Below are 18,832 nucleotides of genomic sequence, written 5' to 3'. Positions count from 1 at the left end.
AAGTGTGTGATGTTAACTAGACATTTGTCCCCTTTAGTTTGCAATCTAGTTTTCATGCTTATTTTTCTCCTAGCTAATTATGTTAACATTGTAGTAAGCTGTCATAGATAGTAGCAATTTATTTAAGATCTTGGATTGCTAAAAGCTAGATTTCCCATAAGCATAGTAATTTAAGTTGAATTAAATGGTAGTTAAAATAATAACATCTTTATTAAATTGGTTATGCCCAGAGAGTAACAAAAATTCTCTTTTACAATATACAATATTAGGAAAAGGTGGAAAAAACAAACATGGAATACAATTAGCTTTCTTTCTTACAGATCCACAGCTATAATCAGTCACTGATTAGCCTTATGCTGGATCCTAGTCCTGCTCATGCAGAAACCAACTCCTAAAATTCTCTGGGTTACTGCGTATCAAGTACCAAGATCATCCAGCGTTTGTAATGTGCTGGCTTTGGAGCTTCTGGGAATTCAGTAGATCTTAATCCATCATAGGTTTGTTTCCCCAGCAAGCCAGACCTAATTGTCTTTTTAGGTCCGTTAGTGGTAAAGGTCCAGTCTGTGTTTCTAAGATTCTTGTCGTTAGTCTGTTAATACTTTTTATACTTTTTTGGGGGGAGGGTCTTCTTGCCAAGAAGAAAAAGGGAAAATTTGTAGCTTTAAAATTCCTGGCTAACATGACGATTAGCTGTTTTATTTTTCAATTAGTATGTTTCCTGCTAGTCCACTTCAAAGCCTTGACTATGTTGTTGTCCTTTCCTTTTGAAAGAAGTGACTTTCTGAGCAACAGTCACATGGACTTCTTAAATTTAATCACAGAAAATCATGTTTCTCCTTAATGATTCTATCAAGATTCCTATTTGCTCATAAAGCTCCAATGGATTCAACCCATTTCTAAAGATTTCAAGTTGGAATCCAAATTTATCAGGCTAGCAATTAAAACAGAATTCAATACTTTAAAACAGCTTGCAGTGATCTCTTCACAGGACTTTTGGATAGTTAAATTATTAAATCACTGCAGGCTTCTTTAAGTCACGCAATCCTAAACTTTCAAACTTTCTTCGGAGGATTTATTTCCTAATCCTTATTCTGATGCATCATCTCATTTCCATTTTCCTCTAATTTGAGGACACTAGAATAGAACATCTTAGCCAGTCACATGGCATGAGTAATTAATATTTGGGGAATATTATTCTTCATAACGCTACACTTTTATTGATCAGTATGGAGCTTACTAGATAGGAGTCTCACAAATAACTGAAATAGGACTCTATCTTTGCCATGCACATGTGACCTGTAACAATAACCATGTCCTTTCTTCCCTCTTCTCCCTTTGTTCTTGCCTTTTTTCACTCTCTCTTTCTCTTCTCCTTTCCTGATCCCCTTTATCCTAACCAGGGTCCTCGTGGTCTTGAAGGAGCACCAGGAGAGAGGGGCATACCCGGAGAAGGATTTCCAGGGCCAAAGGTAACGATACCTTCTTCACTTGTATAAAGTGTTCTGTCTGAAATGTCACATTTTAAAAATTTGTCCTAGTCAAATATCAGCAGTTGCATTTTTTTCCTGACCATCTCCACCTGTTCAGTGAAAGAATATGCCCATTTCCCTTCAACATGAAGTGACAGTGAAATTTGCAATTATAAATCAGTAATCAAAAGACTTTTGAGTCTCCTTGGATGCCTAGGGGTTAAGTCCCAGCACTATCACCGCTACTGCCTAAGTTCCTGAGTTTGATGCCTGGGCAGGGAGCTAACCCACATGGTGCAGCAGAGCTCTCCTGTCTCACCCGCTGCTCCCCTCAGCAGTATATTTCAGTCAGTCTGCCTGTTCTGCTCCCCACTCTGTCTCTGGTGAATCCTCTCAACTCCCTCACCTCTGACCTGTACCCCAGTTCTTCTACCCAAAATAAATAAATAGATAAAGACTTCTACTTCATACAATTGCCACATATGAAATGAGAAAAATCAGTTAGTTTGGAGTTGGTAAAGCCACAGTGAAAAATAGCACCTTTATGCTCAGAAGTTGCTATTGAGTACAGCTATAACAAAGCCTTAGCATAGTTTGTTTTGTGACACATATATTAGAAAGTCTAATAAGCTAATATGTCATAGAATTGTTATCAGTGTAATAAGAAAGGAAATAGAGGTGAAGAAAGAATCTGGAGTTACCTTATTACGATAAGGAGATATATGTTAGGAAAAGATTTACCTTTTATCTGGCAATTAAGAATTTAAATTTTCCTGCTGCTTGCCATATATAATTCTTGGAGCTCAAGTTCCTTTAGACCAGCATTTGGCAAACTTTTTCTGTAAAGGATCAGAAAGTAAATTTTTTTAGGCTTTGTTAGCCATAAGTATCTGCTGCAATTGCTTAACTCTGTTATTGTATCACAGTCATAAGCAGTGCATACAATGAGTATGACTATGTTGCAATAAAGCTATATTTACAAAAAACAGGCAGTGGGGTGGATAGGGCCACAGGGCTCTATTTTGCTGTCCCCATGGTCAAGGCTCTTTACCCACAATCGGTGGCACATTTGCCAAAAGTCCTATAGGACATGATTTTCCAAGATACTTTGAGCAAAGTCAACAAAATTTCAAAGCAAGGATACACATTGGGGACCTTCTTCCTTTTATCAAGTATTTAACCCAAACACACACATACATGCTAATTCTAAGTGTCTAAGACCTTTCAATTTAGTCATCAGTCAGATCACTAAGATAGGACCTTCTCATCATGGCTTCACACTATAAAGTGTATTATGAGAAAACTGAGTCTCAACTAGAGAGAAATCAATTAGATAAAACAAATAATTCATATGAAGCTATGAGAGACTCCTGGGTTGAATTTTAAAGAGGTCCTTGTTAACAAGTTTTAATTTGTCATAAGACATGGAGATAATATACTAGATAGAGGGATATTACTAGGGCCCTTGATTAATCAAAGTATCACTCAGAAGACAGAGGCTAGCAATTTGACACTATATTTCAGAAAGTTTATAATATATAGTTTCTTGAATTTGTTTGGCATATAGTAAACTACCCAAAAAATCTAGAAAACTCAAGTGTCCAAAAATACTTCTCTTTATAATCTATTTTTAAGAAAAAGAAATAAATGAGGAATGAGTAAATAAAGAAACATATTGCAGGATATTTCTTAAAGATAGTTTCAACAAATTTATACTATATAAGATGTGATATAACTCCATATTCATAATAGTTCACAGCTCTGCATTGCCCTTTATATCATCAAAGAAAGAACATGTTATATTTGGTGTTGTTTTAGGCACAAGTGAATCTGTGGAAATGATCAGAAGCACCCATTGGGCAGAATATTTCCCTCCCCAAACCTCAGGACCAAGGGAAGTTTCCTATTGTGCTACATGAGGCTTCTTTACAATGATGTAGGGAATAAGTAAATTAATTATATAGAGACATGAAGCTCTGTTTTCATGTCTTAGTTTCTTGCAAATATTCTTTTATTTTAATCTTTTATTTATTTATTTATTTATTTATTTATTTATTTATTTATTTATTTATTTATTTATTTATACAAGCACTGGGTATAGTCAGAAGTGCGGGAGGGTGAGAGGATTCACCAGAGACAGAGCAGGGAACAGAACAGGCAGACGACGAAATACACTGCTGAGGGGAGCAGCGGGCGTGGCAGGAGAGGTCTGTCGTGCCATATGGGACCCTCACCAGGAGCGGGGGATGAAAACCGGCACTGCAGAGACTGCGGGCAGCTTAGCAGCCTGGCGCTCAACCACTGCGCCGCCAGGGGAGGCCCTGATTTTACTCTTGATTAAACTAAATTCATGAAATGAATGCTATTTTTGATTGATTTTATGTAGTCTTTTTTCATACAAATGCAGAAATGTTATGACTTCATTGATATTTTACAACTAGTTTCTGTGACTACAGAAGCATACCCAAGGAGGTTTTCCATGGATTCTTTTAATTAAAGTTTGCGATTATAAATTCTAACTAAAACATTTAATAAGTAGTCTAATCCTAGCAAGTATTCATATTCTGATATGTTTGGAACCAATTGCAGCAATGTTGAGGAAATGGAAGGTGATTAACTAAGTTGTACTATGTGATTGAACAGTCTTCCATTTTTTATTGTATTGAAATGGTGCTCTTTTCCAGCTTTAGTGCTGATGCATATTTGTCCTACTTGGACAAGTTACTAACCTTTGAGTCAGAATTTCACATTTACAGTGAGCAATGAACTTGCATGCTTTATATGCTTTAATTATTTTAAAATGCTGATTTGTATTAATGAACTGATATCTTTCCCATGTACTTCCAGGGTGAAAAAGGTTCTGAAGGACCAATTGGCCCACAAGGATTACAAGGCCTATCAATTAAAGGGGACAAGGTATCACAGATTATATAACAGAAAAATGAAAAAAAAATTATGATTCTTTAAGTATGTACATTTATGAACTGCATACAACTATACCACAAGACCACGGTTACCTAGTCAATTATAAATCAAGTATATGAAAGGTAAACTAAGTAGGATGAATTATGATCTAGAAAATCCTATCATATATATTTAGAGTAATATCTCCCTTATTTAGATTCCGATTCCCAGAAACCCTATCATTAGCCAAGCAGCCTTGAGGTCAAATAGCGAAAGATACCTCTTTTTCAGTAGAGAAGACAGTTGTTAAAAACATTTTGACCCTATTACAGAAGAGCATGTATTCTCACTCAAATATACTACCTTAAAACGGGGCTCAAATAAGGGAACTCATTTAAGTAAAACAGTGTTGCCTTCCAACAAGCACCCATAGAGATTCACCTAAAGTTGAACAAAGTCAGATTTATTGACTCATTGCTGACAGGGAGACCAGAGGGCATGAAGAAGGTATCTCAACTCAGTAAGAAGGAGTACAAGGATTACAAGGCCCTATATTTTAAAAAAATATAGAGGATTGGGGCTTGTGTTAGTTGATACAGGCAAGTTTTCATGAAAGCAAATTGGATGCTAACCGGAAGTGGGGACAATTTTTTAAGATCAAACATTTAAATGACTATTACCCAAGATATGGGAAAATGGAGCCAGGATTAATTGTAATTAGTGCAGAAATAGCAGCCACACATTTCATCCAGTATAAGGGGATGTTTGATAATTTTTTAGGGTGTGTGTGTACAGTGCTTGTGTCTGTCTGTGCTCAGGCATTACTGCAGAGTGGTCTTGCTCTTGTTTTGATCATCATACAGTTGACCATGTTTGAGATGATGCTCTGTGACACTCTTTATGGTCACACCATGCCTACCTGTAATATTTTTCTCTTTCTCACTAGTTACTTATTTTCTTTTAAATAGCTGCACATTGTACCCAGATTGGGCTGGGGACAGAAGGTACTGTAGGTCCTAATAAGCCCCTAAAGGCCAGTGGGAAAGGAAAGCTGCCAGAGAAGAGGGGGATATAAGTAACATGCAATAAACAGAGAACTCCTATCAGTTTAGAGTGAATTAGAAGAATATGATATTCATGATTTTCTTACATGCTGTGTTTCAGGCTTGAATTACTAGTTTCTTTTATTTACTAGTAGCCTTCTCTTTTGGACATCTGTATTTAAATGGCAGACACTTAAACAATGACTTATTCAAATTTTAGATGTAGTACGATTCTTTGTTCAAATAGCTCAGCTCTGGTTGCTATTTCCCTTCCAAAATACTCTAAAAATATGTTAAGATGCTCTTTTGTCCTTTGGAACAGTCAGAACTGTGTATGACTGAGTGGTTGTTTTATGATTTTAGAAAATTAACTTTTTCATACATTGTTGACAGGGTTTCTGTGTCTTCACATCTGGGGTGCATGCAACAAAAATACAATGAGTTATCAGGACATTATCACGTAGTGATTGCAAAGCTTTCATCTGCTATGCTTTTACCAAATCAATATTATTTTTACCTTTTTGCATATTTGTCCTTCTTGGACAAGTTACTAACCTTAGAGTCAGAATTTCACATTTATAATGAAATTCTTTTATATGTATCTTGGTACAAAGACTTTGGTGTCCCTCTTTCAAGTAATAATATAAACACCCACATGATAAGGGCTTTCTTTTTTTTTTTTTAAAGATTTATTTTATTTATTTATTTATACAAGCACTGGGTACAGTCAGAAGGGCGGGAGGGTGAGAGAATTCACCAGAGCCAGAGCGGGGAGCAGAGCAGGCAGAAGGACCGAAGTACACTGCTGAGGGGAGCAGCGGGCGGCAGGAGAGGTCTGCGCGCCATATGGGACCCTCCTCCGGTGGCCGCGGGTGGGGGGGACCCTCCTCCCATGGCCAGGGAGCAGCTGGGAATCGAACCGGTGCTGCAGAGGCTGCAGGCAGCTTCGCAACCCAGCGCTCAACCACTGTGCCACCGGGGAGGCCCGATAAGGGCTTTCAAGTACATATAATAGGTACAAAACAAAGAAGTAGTTTTGATGCATATATTTAAGTGTAAACCATAGTGCACACAAAAGTGGATCTCTGTTTAGTGTTTACTGTGTATTTGTACAATAGCGGTTATGAGTTGGATTTTGGAGTGAGAGACAGTACTTGAATCTTGCCTCTGCCGTCCAACAATTGTGTGATGTGGGGCAAGTTGCTTAACTTCACTTGGAGAATTAGGGATGCCCATGAAAGGGTTTTTGTTAGAGTTAAATGACACAAAGCATGAAATGCATTCAGCTCAGTGTCAAGTACATGACAAGCAATCACATTCTGACTCAGAATAATTTAGCTCTGAATTAGAACTAGAGTCCAGTACATTTCCTTCCATGGTATTATTTAGACTGGGCATTGATACAAAATGAAACACTAAGAAGAAGCACATTCCAGTGCATGTGTTAGGGACATGTTCAACATACATTTTAATCCATGAAGTATGTTCTAATCATATATTTTTGTTCATAAAAACATATTTATTTAGCCCAGGCACTGACAAACTATAGGGTTGGCTGCCTATTTTTGAAAATAAAATATTACTAGAATACAGGCACACCTGTTCATTTATGTTGTCTATGGCTGTTTTTTCATGACCAAAGCAGCAGTCATTAGTTATGAACGACCCTCAAGCAAATTCAGCTGTTTTAGAAAAAGTTTGCTGACCCTAAAGTAATCCAAATACAAGTGACATTAAAATAAAAGACAAACTCATGCCATTTATGGCAACATGGATGGAACTGGAAAGGATTATGCTAGCCGAAATAAGTCATAAGGAAAAAGATGAGTATCGGAGGTTTCACTTCTATGTGGAATATAAAGAAACTGAACAAAAGGTCAAAAGAAAGACAAAACTAGCAAGCTGACCATATATCTGAGGCATATAGCTGGGGAGGGGGAGAGAAGGATTCAAAACAGGGGAGGGAAGAGCACAAGGAAATATGGTGACAGTTCATGGGTGATGTGGTGGTGGGAGGACTATGGGGTCTACACCTGAGGGGAGAAACCACTGTACAAAAATGAACAATGAAAATTTAAAGAAACAAATAAAATGAACTTCTTATGGTGCTCAATCCAGTGGACAATTCTCAATGGTTAACTACTTGACTTATTGGTAGCCTCTGGTCCTCATCTTTTTGAAACAAGCTCTTCACTGGCTCTCTCTGACTGCACCTTCTCAATCCCCACTGCTGGTTCTTCATCTCTCTAATCTCTCATACTTATAGTGCCCAGAGTGCTCAGTCCTTGACCCTTCTCTCTTCTCATTCTACTTGGTAAACTCACCCAGTCATGGCTTTCAATACCATCTATATGCTGGAGGCTCCCATATTGTTTCCAGGCCAGACCTCTCCCATTATCTCCATTGGATGTCTACTCTGGGCATCTTAGACTTAACATGTCCAAAATGGGGCTCCTGATTTTAAGACACCATCCCCCTCCCACCTCACTTTTCTCTCAGATTTCTCCTCAGTAAATGACAAGTTTATTCTTCTAAAGATCTCTAAGACATCTTAGGGTTGTTTCAGTCATGAGCAAATCCCGTTGATGTTCCTTTCAGAATATATCCAGAATTTGAGCACTCCCCACCATCTTCACACCAGTATACTGGTCCGTGCATTCATCCCACCTCTTTCAGTCACTGTTCAATACACCTTCCCGATTGAGCTTTTCAAAACTGTCAGCTCTTTCACTCCTTGCTCAAAACTTACTAGCGGCTTCTTAGCTCATGAAAAGAAAAATCAAAATTCTTACTATGGTCTAAAAGGCCTTGTTGACCCTTCTGCCTGACCCCACTGCCATACCACTCTGACTACATCTTCTAACACGCTCCCTCCCGCTCATGAACTCTAGCCACATTTTGTCCTTGCTATTTCTGGAACATGCTAGGCACTGTCCTTGCACTATTTGCTCTGCCTGAAATGCATTCCCTCCACGTTTTCACCTGGTTCATTCCCTCTCATCAGTGAGATCCTCCCTATTCGCCTTATCCAAAACTGCAGCTGTCTCCCATTTCTTAACTTATTTTTCTGTTTAGCACTAATCATTATTCAATATACTATTTGCTTTATCTATTCATCTTGTTTATTATCTTCTGGTTTCCCTAGTAAAATGTTAGCTCTATGAGGTCTTTCATTTTACTGCATTTACCTTAGAAAATTTCTTAATTTTTAAAATATATTTTGAAAAAGATTTGAAGGTGAAAAAGGTAGATAGAAAATTTTATAACATTTTAATTCAATTCTCAAATTCTATTTTTCTCATACCCTCTGAAATTTATAGTTTTTAATATTTATGTTGCCATCCTAAGAGGAATTATTTTTGTCATTTTAAGAACTACTCCGGAATATTTTTGCTCTTCTGAGAAAAAAGATTGATCAATATAAATAAAAGCAAATTCTCATCAATTTAAATTAAGTATCACAAACATTATTCACTATTCCAGCAAATGTGAACTATATTTAAAAAAGAATGTGGTTTTCTAACTTTCTGGTTTTCTAGCTTTCTAACTTTTCTGTCTTATTTACCATACAGGGGGATTTGGGACCTGTGGGGCCTCAAGGACCAATGGGAACCCCTGGAATTGGGAGTCAAGGGGAACAGGTAATCAATGCTTATCCCGTCCCCTCAGTACAGAACATTCTGGACCAATCTTGGTGCTCACTGAAGGCCAGGACTGCTCACACCTATGAATACATTTAATAGTCAAATTACAATAGAAATGACATCATATAGTGAATATAAGGAGGAATAAGATGGTTTTATTAAAATTTATGTTTTAGAACTTTCAAAGATGAAAAAATAAACTGTATGCTGGTTGATGTAATTTTTAACAGTAAAGCTTAATTAACAGAGTAAGAGTTTGGGGGTAATAGTTCTAGTTTCTCTTGGGATTAATAGTTTATTGACCTGTTGGTTTGTATTTTTTTTTTTCCCTTTGAAGCTTTGTGAATGATTAAATTCCCCTGCCTCACAATATCAGCTGAGTGGTATTTTCCACTTGCTAGCCATGCAACAATCTAAAATGTATCACACTTAAAACAGAGGTAACCACTTAGTTTATGGGGCACCACTCCACAAATACCTGGCATTTATAAATGACACTTGGCTCCTCTTGGTGAGAAGAAAGGAGAGATCTTTGAGGAGGTCTCTACATTCATAGCTAGGGTTACTTCCAAGAATCTTTTGATCATAACTTTTGGAAAAGCTGGGTAATTTTGTTAGATCTAAATATGAGAAAAATTTAACAGTGCTATTTACCTTCATTGTTGATCATAGGCTTTTAGCTACATAACCCCACTTAATCATGTGACCAACATATCCAAATATATGCTGAATATCCTTCTCATAGGAAGTGGCAAATAAGTTTGATTAAAATTTTATGATTAAAATAATTCATAATATATGTATTATTCTGTTGCCTAGAGAATGACTACTACTTCCTTCATCTAGGATAGTGGGAGAAGAGAAGGATAAAAATTAAGATAATTCCAAATCCCACTGTTGACATTAACTCTGAGTTTTTTCTGTCTAATTAATTAGTATTTTTGTTGTTGTTAACCCAAGCAACAGCGAAGATGATTATTTCTCCTTTTCCCATTTCCTTCCTCTTGGCAGAGGTTCTAGTGTAATACATTAGGAAGATTAAGGTGCAGAAGTCAAGATAAATCTGTAAATATTAAGTGCTGGATATTTCCACTCTACAAGCTCACATTTTGTCAGTGCCACCAAGCATTTTCAAGCTTTGTGGTTTATTTGCTGATCTGATCCCTGAAGCAACTGGACAGCGCTGTCACATCCTGGGCCTTGTGGTGGTCCTGGCGCTGAGTCACCATTATGAGGCTGAAAACAACGTTCAAAGAAAGCCAAGTCTTTCCAGATGGCCTGTGATTCTCAACCTCCCACCTTCAGCTTCCTGTTGCCTTTAATGCTGGTTCTCCATGGAGGTTGCTGTTCTTCAGCTTGAAAAAAAAACCCAAAAAACAAAAAACTTCTGACATTTCATTTTCTCACCTCCTTCTTGTCTTTCCCAAGAGAATAAAACTTTTTAGGGGAACTTATCCATATCGATCTGGCTCCTGTTGAGGAGAGTGAATGGCATGTACTGTTTGTAAGCTGCTTTGACCTAGAAAAGAATTTGTTTGCCCTTTTAAGACAAATGATTTAAATTCTACTGAAGTCTAACCTCCATTTATTCGTTATTCACCTTTCTTCTTATCCTTAAGTTAATGTTTATCAACTGAATTCCTTATTATCCTGTTATTGTTAGATCTTCCTATTTTTCTTACAGAAATTAATTTCCCTATCATTTGTTTGTGAGGGATCGTCTGTGTCCAGCAACATGTTTATAATATCCCCCAAGTGGCCTGCAGATTTCCACTAAATATTTGGGGACCTGTCAACTTTAAGTTTTTAATGAACTAAAGTGCAACATATATAACCACACACAAGTGTATAAACACAGACACAAACACACACACAAACACATATCCCTTTGAGTTTCCTGTCCCTCTGTATGCTACTGTGGTCTACAATGAAGATCAGGAAGGATTCCATCTTATAACAGTTCAATAATTATATTGAAATTAGCTTCCTTAATTGGTTAGATTGCTTCATCTTCATCAACCAGAGAAAATGGGAATATTTGTAATTGAAAAATGAACAAACAGCTGTACCACCTATCGAGGGGAAAAGTCATGGCGTTTATAGTAAAATAATCATGCATCTGTAGCCATTATTTGTACAGTCATGACTTGGATATAAGCAATGGAAAATCTAAGTTTTTGCTCTCATCATCCCTTAATTTTTTTTTTTTCCATTGGGAGAAGGCTTTTCTTTTTCCTACAACAGAAAGAAGTTATTAACAGGTTATAGAATTTTCTTATCTCTTTAAGGTCATAGTAAGTGATAGGGTCACTCTAAGTTGCAAATTATATTATAATTGTGTAATAAAAATGATATAGTCAGTATTTCAATCTTTCTTTTAATCTTTACTTATCTGCAGAAGGCCCTGCAGGCAGAAGTGTGGTCCTTGGGAAGGAATATATTTCTCATCCCTCCCAGGGTGAATCCAGTATGGGAGGAGAGAGAGGAGAAGGAGATTCTTTCTTGGTTGGTCTACTGTCAAATGGCTTTGGGATCTCTGGTCTTAGGAGAAGTTTGATGCTGACACTTCCTCCAGGGCTCTTGCACTGGCTCTGGGACTGCCGAGCCTAGCACATGATGAAGGACTCTCGTCCTATAGTTGTTTCTCCCTGTCGCCCTCTGCTTTTCTGGGGATTTACTCTATCCTGACTCTCTGTTGGAGTGGCATTGCTCCTCCAGGTCCTCTTGGAAAGGATTCAAGACCGTTCCAGGTTTACTCTGCTTCATACCTCACATATATCTGGTTCACAGGAAAAAACCTTATCTGACCTGGTTGTACAGGCTGATCTCACCCATTTCTGTCTCAGCTCTCACAGTCCTTTTTTGTTTTCCATGCATGAGTCAGCCAGTAATCCCTGGTGACTCCAAGGCAAAGATCAAGGTCGCCAATGGTCTCACTGATGTTCCCTTTCTAGAATGGGGTAAAAAGCAACTCAGCCCCCTCCATTTTTTTCAAAGGAAAACTATTTATAAGATTACTTTCTTCAAAGAAGAACTTCTAAAGTCCTGTGTTGTTTCTTTTACTATATCCACAATATGAGTGAGGATCAGTGTTTTGAGCATTTGTCAGTTTGGTGACTGCTGAGTATTACTTCTTATGCACAGATCCAATCTTCATTATGACATCTTAATTTATATTGTGTTGTACAGTGAAGCATAGGCTTGCTTGCATGAGACCGAGATGTGAAATAGGTTAAGAAGATAAAATTTTATTTTTCTTATTGAAACCACCAAGATGATGTGGTAGCTCCATTCATCAGAGTATTCACCAGAGACAGAGTGGGGAACAGAACAGGCAAATTGACCAAAATACATTGCTGAAGGGAGCAGCGGACAAGTCAGCGGAGGTCTGCGGTGCCATGTAGGTCACCTCCCTGGCCAGGGATCAAACTGGTGCTGCAGTGGCTGCAGATAGCTTCATAGTGCTGCGTCTTAACTCCTCGCGCCACCAGAGAGGCCCCAGGGACTTTTTATTCTTTCTTCATTCCTGTTAGTCTAATGTGTGCCCACATGCTCCATCATAGCCACCATGTCTGAACTTCAGTTCCTGAGGAAGGGGGGTAGGGAGGGAGGAAGATGATCTCTTTCTTTAGCATGAGATGGAAATTGCAAACATAATTTCCATTCATATTCCACTAGCCAAATTCCAGTCCACATGGCAATACCTAGCTGTAGTAGGGACTGAGAAATCCGGTCTAGGTAGCTATGTGGGCCAGATTAAATTTCCCTTACTATGGATAAAGGGGAGAATGCCTATTATGGTTCAACTAGCAGCTTTAGTCACCCCCATTTCAACAACTATGTGTAATCTATAATAGGATATGAACTAAATTTCACTCTAGAGGATTTGAAACTATGCTTACCCATTATTAATTTCATTAATACTATTTAAAAATTCTTATTTTAAAGGGAATCCAAGGACCTGTTGGTCCACCTGGTCCTCAAGGACCCCCAGGACAAGGCTCACCTGGTCCCAAGGTAACTTTTTAAATGACAGCAGAATGTAACATATTACAGTCTAATTGCTGGGGGGGTTTTGGATGGCAGTCAGTGCGTTTAGAAGGCAACAGATGAAATGAACTTAAAAATCCTACACCAAACACTTAAAAATAAGACCTGAAACCACAGAATATGAAGAAAACATAGGCAAAGCACTCCATGATATTGGCTTCACTGATGTCTTTGTGGATTTGTCTCCAACGGGAGAGAAACAAAAGCAAATATGAACAAATAGGACTCCATCAAACTGATAAGTTTTCACAGTGAAGGAAACTATCATTAAAATAAAAAGACACACTACTGAATGGGAGAAAATATTTACTTATGATACATCTGACAAGGATCTGATGTCCGGATCTATAAAAATTTCATACAACATCACAAAAAGGAAACAAATAACCCATTCAAAAAAGGGCAGAAAAGCTAAATAAACACTTCTCCAAAGAAGACATACAGATGGCCACCAGGCACATGAAAAAAATGCTCATCGTCACTTATCCTCGGGGAAATGCAAATCAAAACCACAATGAGAGGCCATCACATGCCTATGAGAATGACCCATGTCAAAAAGACTAGAAACAAATGTTAATGAGAATGTAGAGAAAAGGGAACCCTTGTATGTTGTTGGTGGGAAGGTAGATTAGTCCAGCCCTTATGGAAAACAGTTTATGGTTACTTACTATATTAAAAATACATCTACCATATGATCCAGCAATTCCACTCCCAGATATCTACCCAGAAAATACAGAACACTATTATGAAGGGATATATGCAGCCTATGTTCATCGCAGCATTATTTATAATAGCCAAGTATGGAAACAACCTAAGTGTCCAATGACAGATGAGTGGATTAGAAAGATGTGATATATTCAGCTACCAAAAAAAAAATAATAACTTTTGCCATTTGTGACAATGTGGACAGAACTGGAGTGAATAATGCTAAGATAAGTCAGAAGGAGAAAGACAAATGCCAGTTGGTTTCACTTACATGTAGAATATAGAGAAACAAAACAAAGGGTCAAACAAAGTCAAATTCTGACTCGAGAATTGAGGCTACCGGAGCGGAAGAGAAGGGTAAACAGTAGGATATGGAGGGTCTCAGTGGGCTAGGGTGGAAGACTATGGGTGCTGCGGTGGTGGGTGTTGTGTGATAACATACATCTGAAAAGGTGTGATTCTGTATCTCTAAGTCATATATAGTGCTGTACACCAATGTTACCTCAATAAAAAATAAAATCATAGTTGGAAAGTAAAAAAAAAAAAAAATCAGAAAAATTTACTTAATATAGCTGGTGCTGGTATTCTCAATAGGTTAGCTACTGTAATATGCACTCTTTGTGTTCTTAGGAGCTTTTATTTATCCAATTAAAAAATTTTTGGTTACTTTTACTTACAAAATTCTATTCTTGCAACTCAAGCAGCAACATCAGTAGAGACTACCAGTGGTTACATGCCTCTCTGAATTGGCTAATCTTCATTCTCACCAGTACTCTCACAGTAGGTCCAAATACTAAAGATATGGAGTCGTAAGTAACCTAACAAATAAAGACTCTCTATTAAATGGGAATTGAATATCACTTAAATTAGAAGTATTATTTATCCCTTGAAGAAAGGTACAACACTTATTTAACTAGTTGACCTTAATGTTGCTTCAAAGATTCACTAATCTTTATTGGATAACTATAATACTTTTCTCATAGTCCCCACCCTTGGAAAATTCCTTAGTGTCTCTGTAAAAATTAGCTCAATAGAATGCCATTAACACTCCTTGAGATTTTTTATTTGAAGTTCATCACAGAAGGCTCAATTACTCTCTCTGATTGTGATACTGCACAGCAGTCACTTTGGCTTCTCATATGTCAATTTTAGTTGTTCTGGAATATAACCGTCCTCCACATGGGAGCTCCTTAAAATCAAATTTGAGTATGCTACCTATTCTAGAGCCTATATTTTAAGCCTATATTTTATGATACCTATCCTATAGCCTATCCTATAGCCTATATGTCTGAAGGAGCTTCAGACAAATATATTTTTCCTTAAAAGTGTATATTTATACTTGAATATACATATATACACATATGTAAAGTGAGTAAATTGATGAAATAGTTTTATCTTTAGTTTGTTGATATAAGACAGCACTTTAGAAGATCAAAGGTAAAAATATATTATTTTTATTTCACAGCTACAATCAATTACTCTTCAAGTACTCTTTCCTCACTAGGGAGAAGTAGGCCAGACAGGACCTACAGGTCCGAGGGGACCAGTGGGAGTTGGAGTACAAGGTCCAAAGGTGAGTTAACTGTGCTGTTAAGAAGCTTCTAGATAATTTAGGTAAAGTCTTATTTATCCAAATGCAATACACCAGATTATTTCATCAAATTATTCAGAAAAGGAATTTATGCTCAGTATAACTCCATAGTTAGAAAAACCAAAATGTTAACTTATTTTAATGACTGCTATTTGTTTTTATTCATTTATTTATTAGCATCTCTTGGCATAGAGGGATACCTTAGGTACATTATTAGCTGTCATATTATAAAACATAAGTACCTAGCATAGTAGTGTTTCAGTAAGTTTACTTCCCTTCTTTTGTTTTGCAACTGACTCCTTGTCATCCTCAGAAATTCATTCCCTAAATCTAAAGTATGTCCCCCTCACTCTGGTTACCCAGTTAGTTTATACCTTGGCATGCTGTGTGTTTCTCTCACTTTTCCCATTTATCTCAACTAGCATGTTTTTGAACTACTTTTCATCTTACTATAACCTCTAGAAATGTACTGTCCAAAACTGCAGCCCCTAGCCACAAGTGGTTAATAAATACTTGAAATGTGGCAGATATTAACTGAAATGTGCTGGTATATAAACTGCATTACAAAGTTTATTACCAAAAATAAAAAACTATATCATGAATACATTTGTATATTATTTGCATATTGAAAAAATGTATTTCTAATACTTTAGAGTAAGTAAAAAAATACTTATTTGAATTATTTTCATCTGTTTCTCTTAACTTTGTAAATGGGACTACCAGAAAATTTTGAATTATACATGTGACTTGTTTTGTATTTCCATTGGACAGTGCTGCTCCCGTGGGGCAGGGATGTTGCTTCCTTGTTAATTATTGAATCCTCAGTTTGGGGACATAATAGGTATTTGATAAATACTGCTGAATAAATGAATGAGTCCTTACTTAACCCTTCAGTTTCTATACTATCTTGAAGGTCTATGGTCCGATGAACCATGCTGAGAATTAAATTTCACTGCTGTCATTGTCATCATACTTACAAATAATTTTGTATTAAAAGAAATTGTAAGATTGGGATCTGAGAAGGTTATGCCTGTTACGTATTTAAAAACATATAATTACAAGGAATAAAAATGTAGTAATATAGTAATAATTGCTGCCACTTGTTGAATGGGCTTGACATGCCATAAAATGTGCTAAGTATGACATATGTCTATACATGTATGTAGTATATATATCTACATGTCTACACATTTGTCATGCATATGTTAATTTCAGAGAGGAAATATAGAGCATTAAGGCTCACTCATAAGACTACCTCTGTTCAAGTTCTAATTTCATCATATGTGTAGTTTCAAGCTCTCACTTAAAAAATTATATATTTCAAAAATACTAGAACAGAGCATAACACAAAGAATACCCATATGTTCCATAACACAACTTTATAAAAATGAACATTTGGCATATTTATTCTAGACTTTTTTTTTAAAAAGTAGCATTACAGAGATAGCTGGAGGCACCTGCCTGCTGTTGCAGCCCCCACATTCCTCATCACCTTCAGATGACATCATTCTCATGCATTTGGTGTTCATCATTACTTCAAAGTTTTATACTTTCCCCCATACTTTATCTATAAACCATGTATTCTTTTTGTGTTCTGAACTTTGCATAATAAAGTTATGTAAATGATACATAATAATGTATCATTCTGCAACACATTTATACCCAAATTTGTTTGATTTGTAATTTTAGATGCCTCTAATTCATTCATTTTAATTGCCCTGGGTACGTTATTGTATGAAAATATATCATTTTATATCTATCCATTTTCCTGTGGATGGGCACTTAAATTGCTTGTCATTTTTTTTTTTTGCTTTTGCCAAAAATATTGCCATAAACATTCTTCTTGTTTCCTTTTATGTAAGCCGCAATACAAGTTTCTCCAACTTGTATCTACAATTAGAATTGGAAGATCACAATAACCTGCCAAGGTCAAATAATTTAATGGCTATTAATTCCTATTTAGACTTCTCACCTCAAAGACTTTTCTCAGACAATAATGTATATCCAATAATAAGGACCACAAAGGCAGCCCCTTTGTGGTGAGTGACACGAGAACTTCTGAGAAATAAAGCTTTGCTCATCCACTAGGGGGCGCCAGGCTCAACGGGGTTTCCAGGACAGCCAGGAGTACCAGGGGAAGATGGAGCCCCAGGAAAGAAGGTAATAAGGGTTTTCTTATGATTGTAGTAAAAATTATTGCACCACACTGATATCTTGATCTTAGGGGAGCCTAGTGTAAGCTGCCCTGGATAAATTTAGTTTTCATAAGAAAAAGAAGTCTCACAACTCTAAATTTTCCTTTCTCAAGTTCAGATAGAAAAGCTGAGTAGTGACTCTTGCCTTCTGCTTTCTCTCTGGTATTTTGACCCTTGTATCCTTCAGCAACCTAATCTCTTTGGGAATCCTAGAAAGCACTGACATTCTGCAGGGGAGGACGAGGCAGAGGGATTGAGACCGGGCGGGAGGAGCACAAGGGACTACGGTGATGGCGCACCGGTGAATTGGTGGTGGGAATTCTACGGGGACTACACCTGAGAAAAGAAAGCAAACACTGTAAAAAAAAAAAATGATGAAAAATGAACAATGATATAAAATATATATAAATTTTAAAAAATTAGAGAAAATTCTCCTCCAAAAGGAGAATCTGTAAATGCATTCGGGAAGTAAGACCATTATAAAGACTTCCTGAAGTATTTTTAATTGACATTTGAAATATTCACTTTTTGATCTAGGTAGTGAAAAACAGCAGATGGAAAGGCTGAAGGTCTTTCTTATTTTTCTTTTTTTAAACCACAAACCACCAAGTGAATGAAGAGCCAAAGGAAAGCACGCTGACAGGTCTAGAAATTGGCTGAGAAATTAGACCTTTTCATGCTATTTCAGCTGCTCTGAGCTAAATTGGAGTTTGATGTGAATTTATTCAGGTTGGTAAACTTCCAAATTAATTTTGAGACTGAGCTAAGGTCTGGTCTGTTTTGGAGGGTCTCAACAAAGAATCACCAGGCTCAGGAGAAGATGAGGTGGACTGACACATTCTGCCTGGGGAGGGTCAGCTCTGACCTCAGTGTCCTTTCCTCTAGGGAGAAGCAGGGCTTCCGGGACCAAGAGGCCCAGAAGGACCACCTGGGAAGGGAAACCCAGGTTCCAAGGTAAGGAACTGACCCTGGAGGGAAGTGCATGGCCTGTTTCAGGTCCTGATATTAAGAAGCCAATCTAGGGCCTCCCTGCTGGCCTAGGGGTTACGTCTCAGGGCTACCACCACGGGGGCCCTCCCTGGCAAAGACTGAGTTCGATCCCCAGCCAGGGAGCTAACCCACATGGCAGAGTAGACCTCTCCTGTCTCACCTGCTGCTCCCCTCAGCAGTGTATTTCAGTAGATCTGCCTGTTCTGGTACCCATTCTGTCTCTGGTGAATACACACACACA

The 18,832-nt window shown here is 37.4% G+C and overlaps 1 protein-coding gene and 1 long non-coding RNA gene across 2 annotated transcripts in view; one reads left to right on the top strand and one right to left on the bottom strand.

Annotated features, from left to right (window-relative positions):
- Positions 1 to 18,832, bottom strand: part of LOC119242655 (uncharacterized) — a 191,430-nt gene that overhangs the window by 46,906 nt on the left and 125,692 nt on the right. The window contains exon 3 of the long non-coding RNA XR_005124536.2: positions 2,211 to 2,308. This is a non-coding gene — a long non-coding RNA (uncharacterized LOC119242655). The remainder of the gene's footprint in view (positions 1 to 2,210; positions 2,309 to 18,832) is intronic.
- The window catches only part of COL28A1 (collagen type XXVIII alpha 1 chain), a 149,917-nt gene that overhangs the window by 51,744 nt on the left and 79,341 nt on the right, over positions 1 to 18,832 (top strand). The window contains exons 14-20 of the mRNA XM_037508168.2: positions 1,401 to 1,469; positions 4,317 to 4,385; positions 8,989 to 9,057; positions 13,009 to 13,077; positions 15,320 to 15,388; positions 17,495 to 17,566; positions 18,487 to 18,555. Of these exons, the coding sequence (XP_037364065.1) occupies positions 1,401 to 1,469; positions 4,317 to 4,385; positions 8,989 to 9,057; positions 13,009 to 13,077; positions 15,320 to 15,388; positions 17,495 to 17,566; positions 18,487 to 18,555 (486 nt within the window). The remainder of the gene's footprint in view (positions 1 to 1,400; positions 1,470 to 4,316; positions 4,386 to 8,988; positions 9,058 to 13,008; positions 13,078 to 15,319; positions 15,389 to 17,494; positions 17,567 to 18,486; positions 18,556 to 18,832) is intronic.

This window comes from Talpa occidentalis, unplaced genomic scaffold (assembly GCF_014898055.3).
Source record: "Talpa occidentalis isolate TD23 unplaced genomic scaffold, MPIMG_talOcc4v2.1, whole genome shotgun sequence".
Lineage (NCBI taxonomy): Eukaryota > Metazoa > Chordata > Mammalia > Eulipotyphla > Talpidae > Talpa > Talpa occidentalis.
The sequence above is the reverse complement of the archived record's forward strand: the minus strand, read 5'-3'. Positions and strand labels throughout refer to the sequence as shown.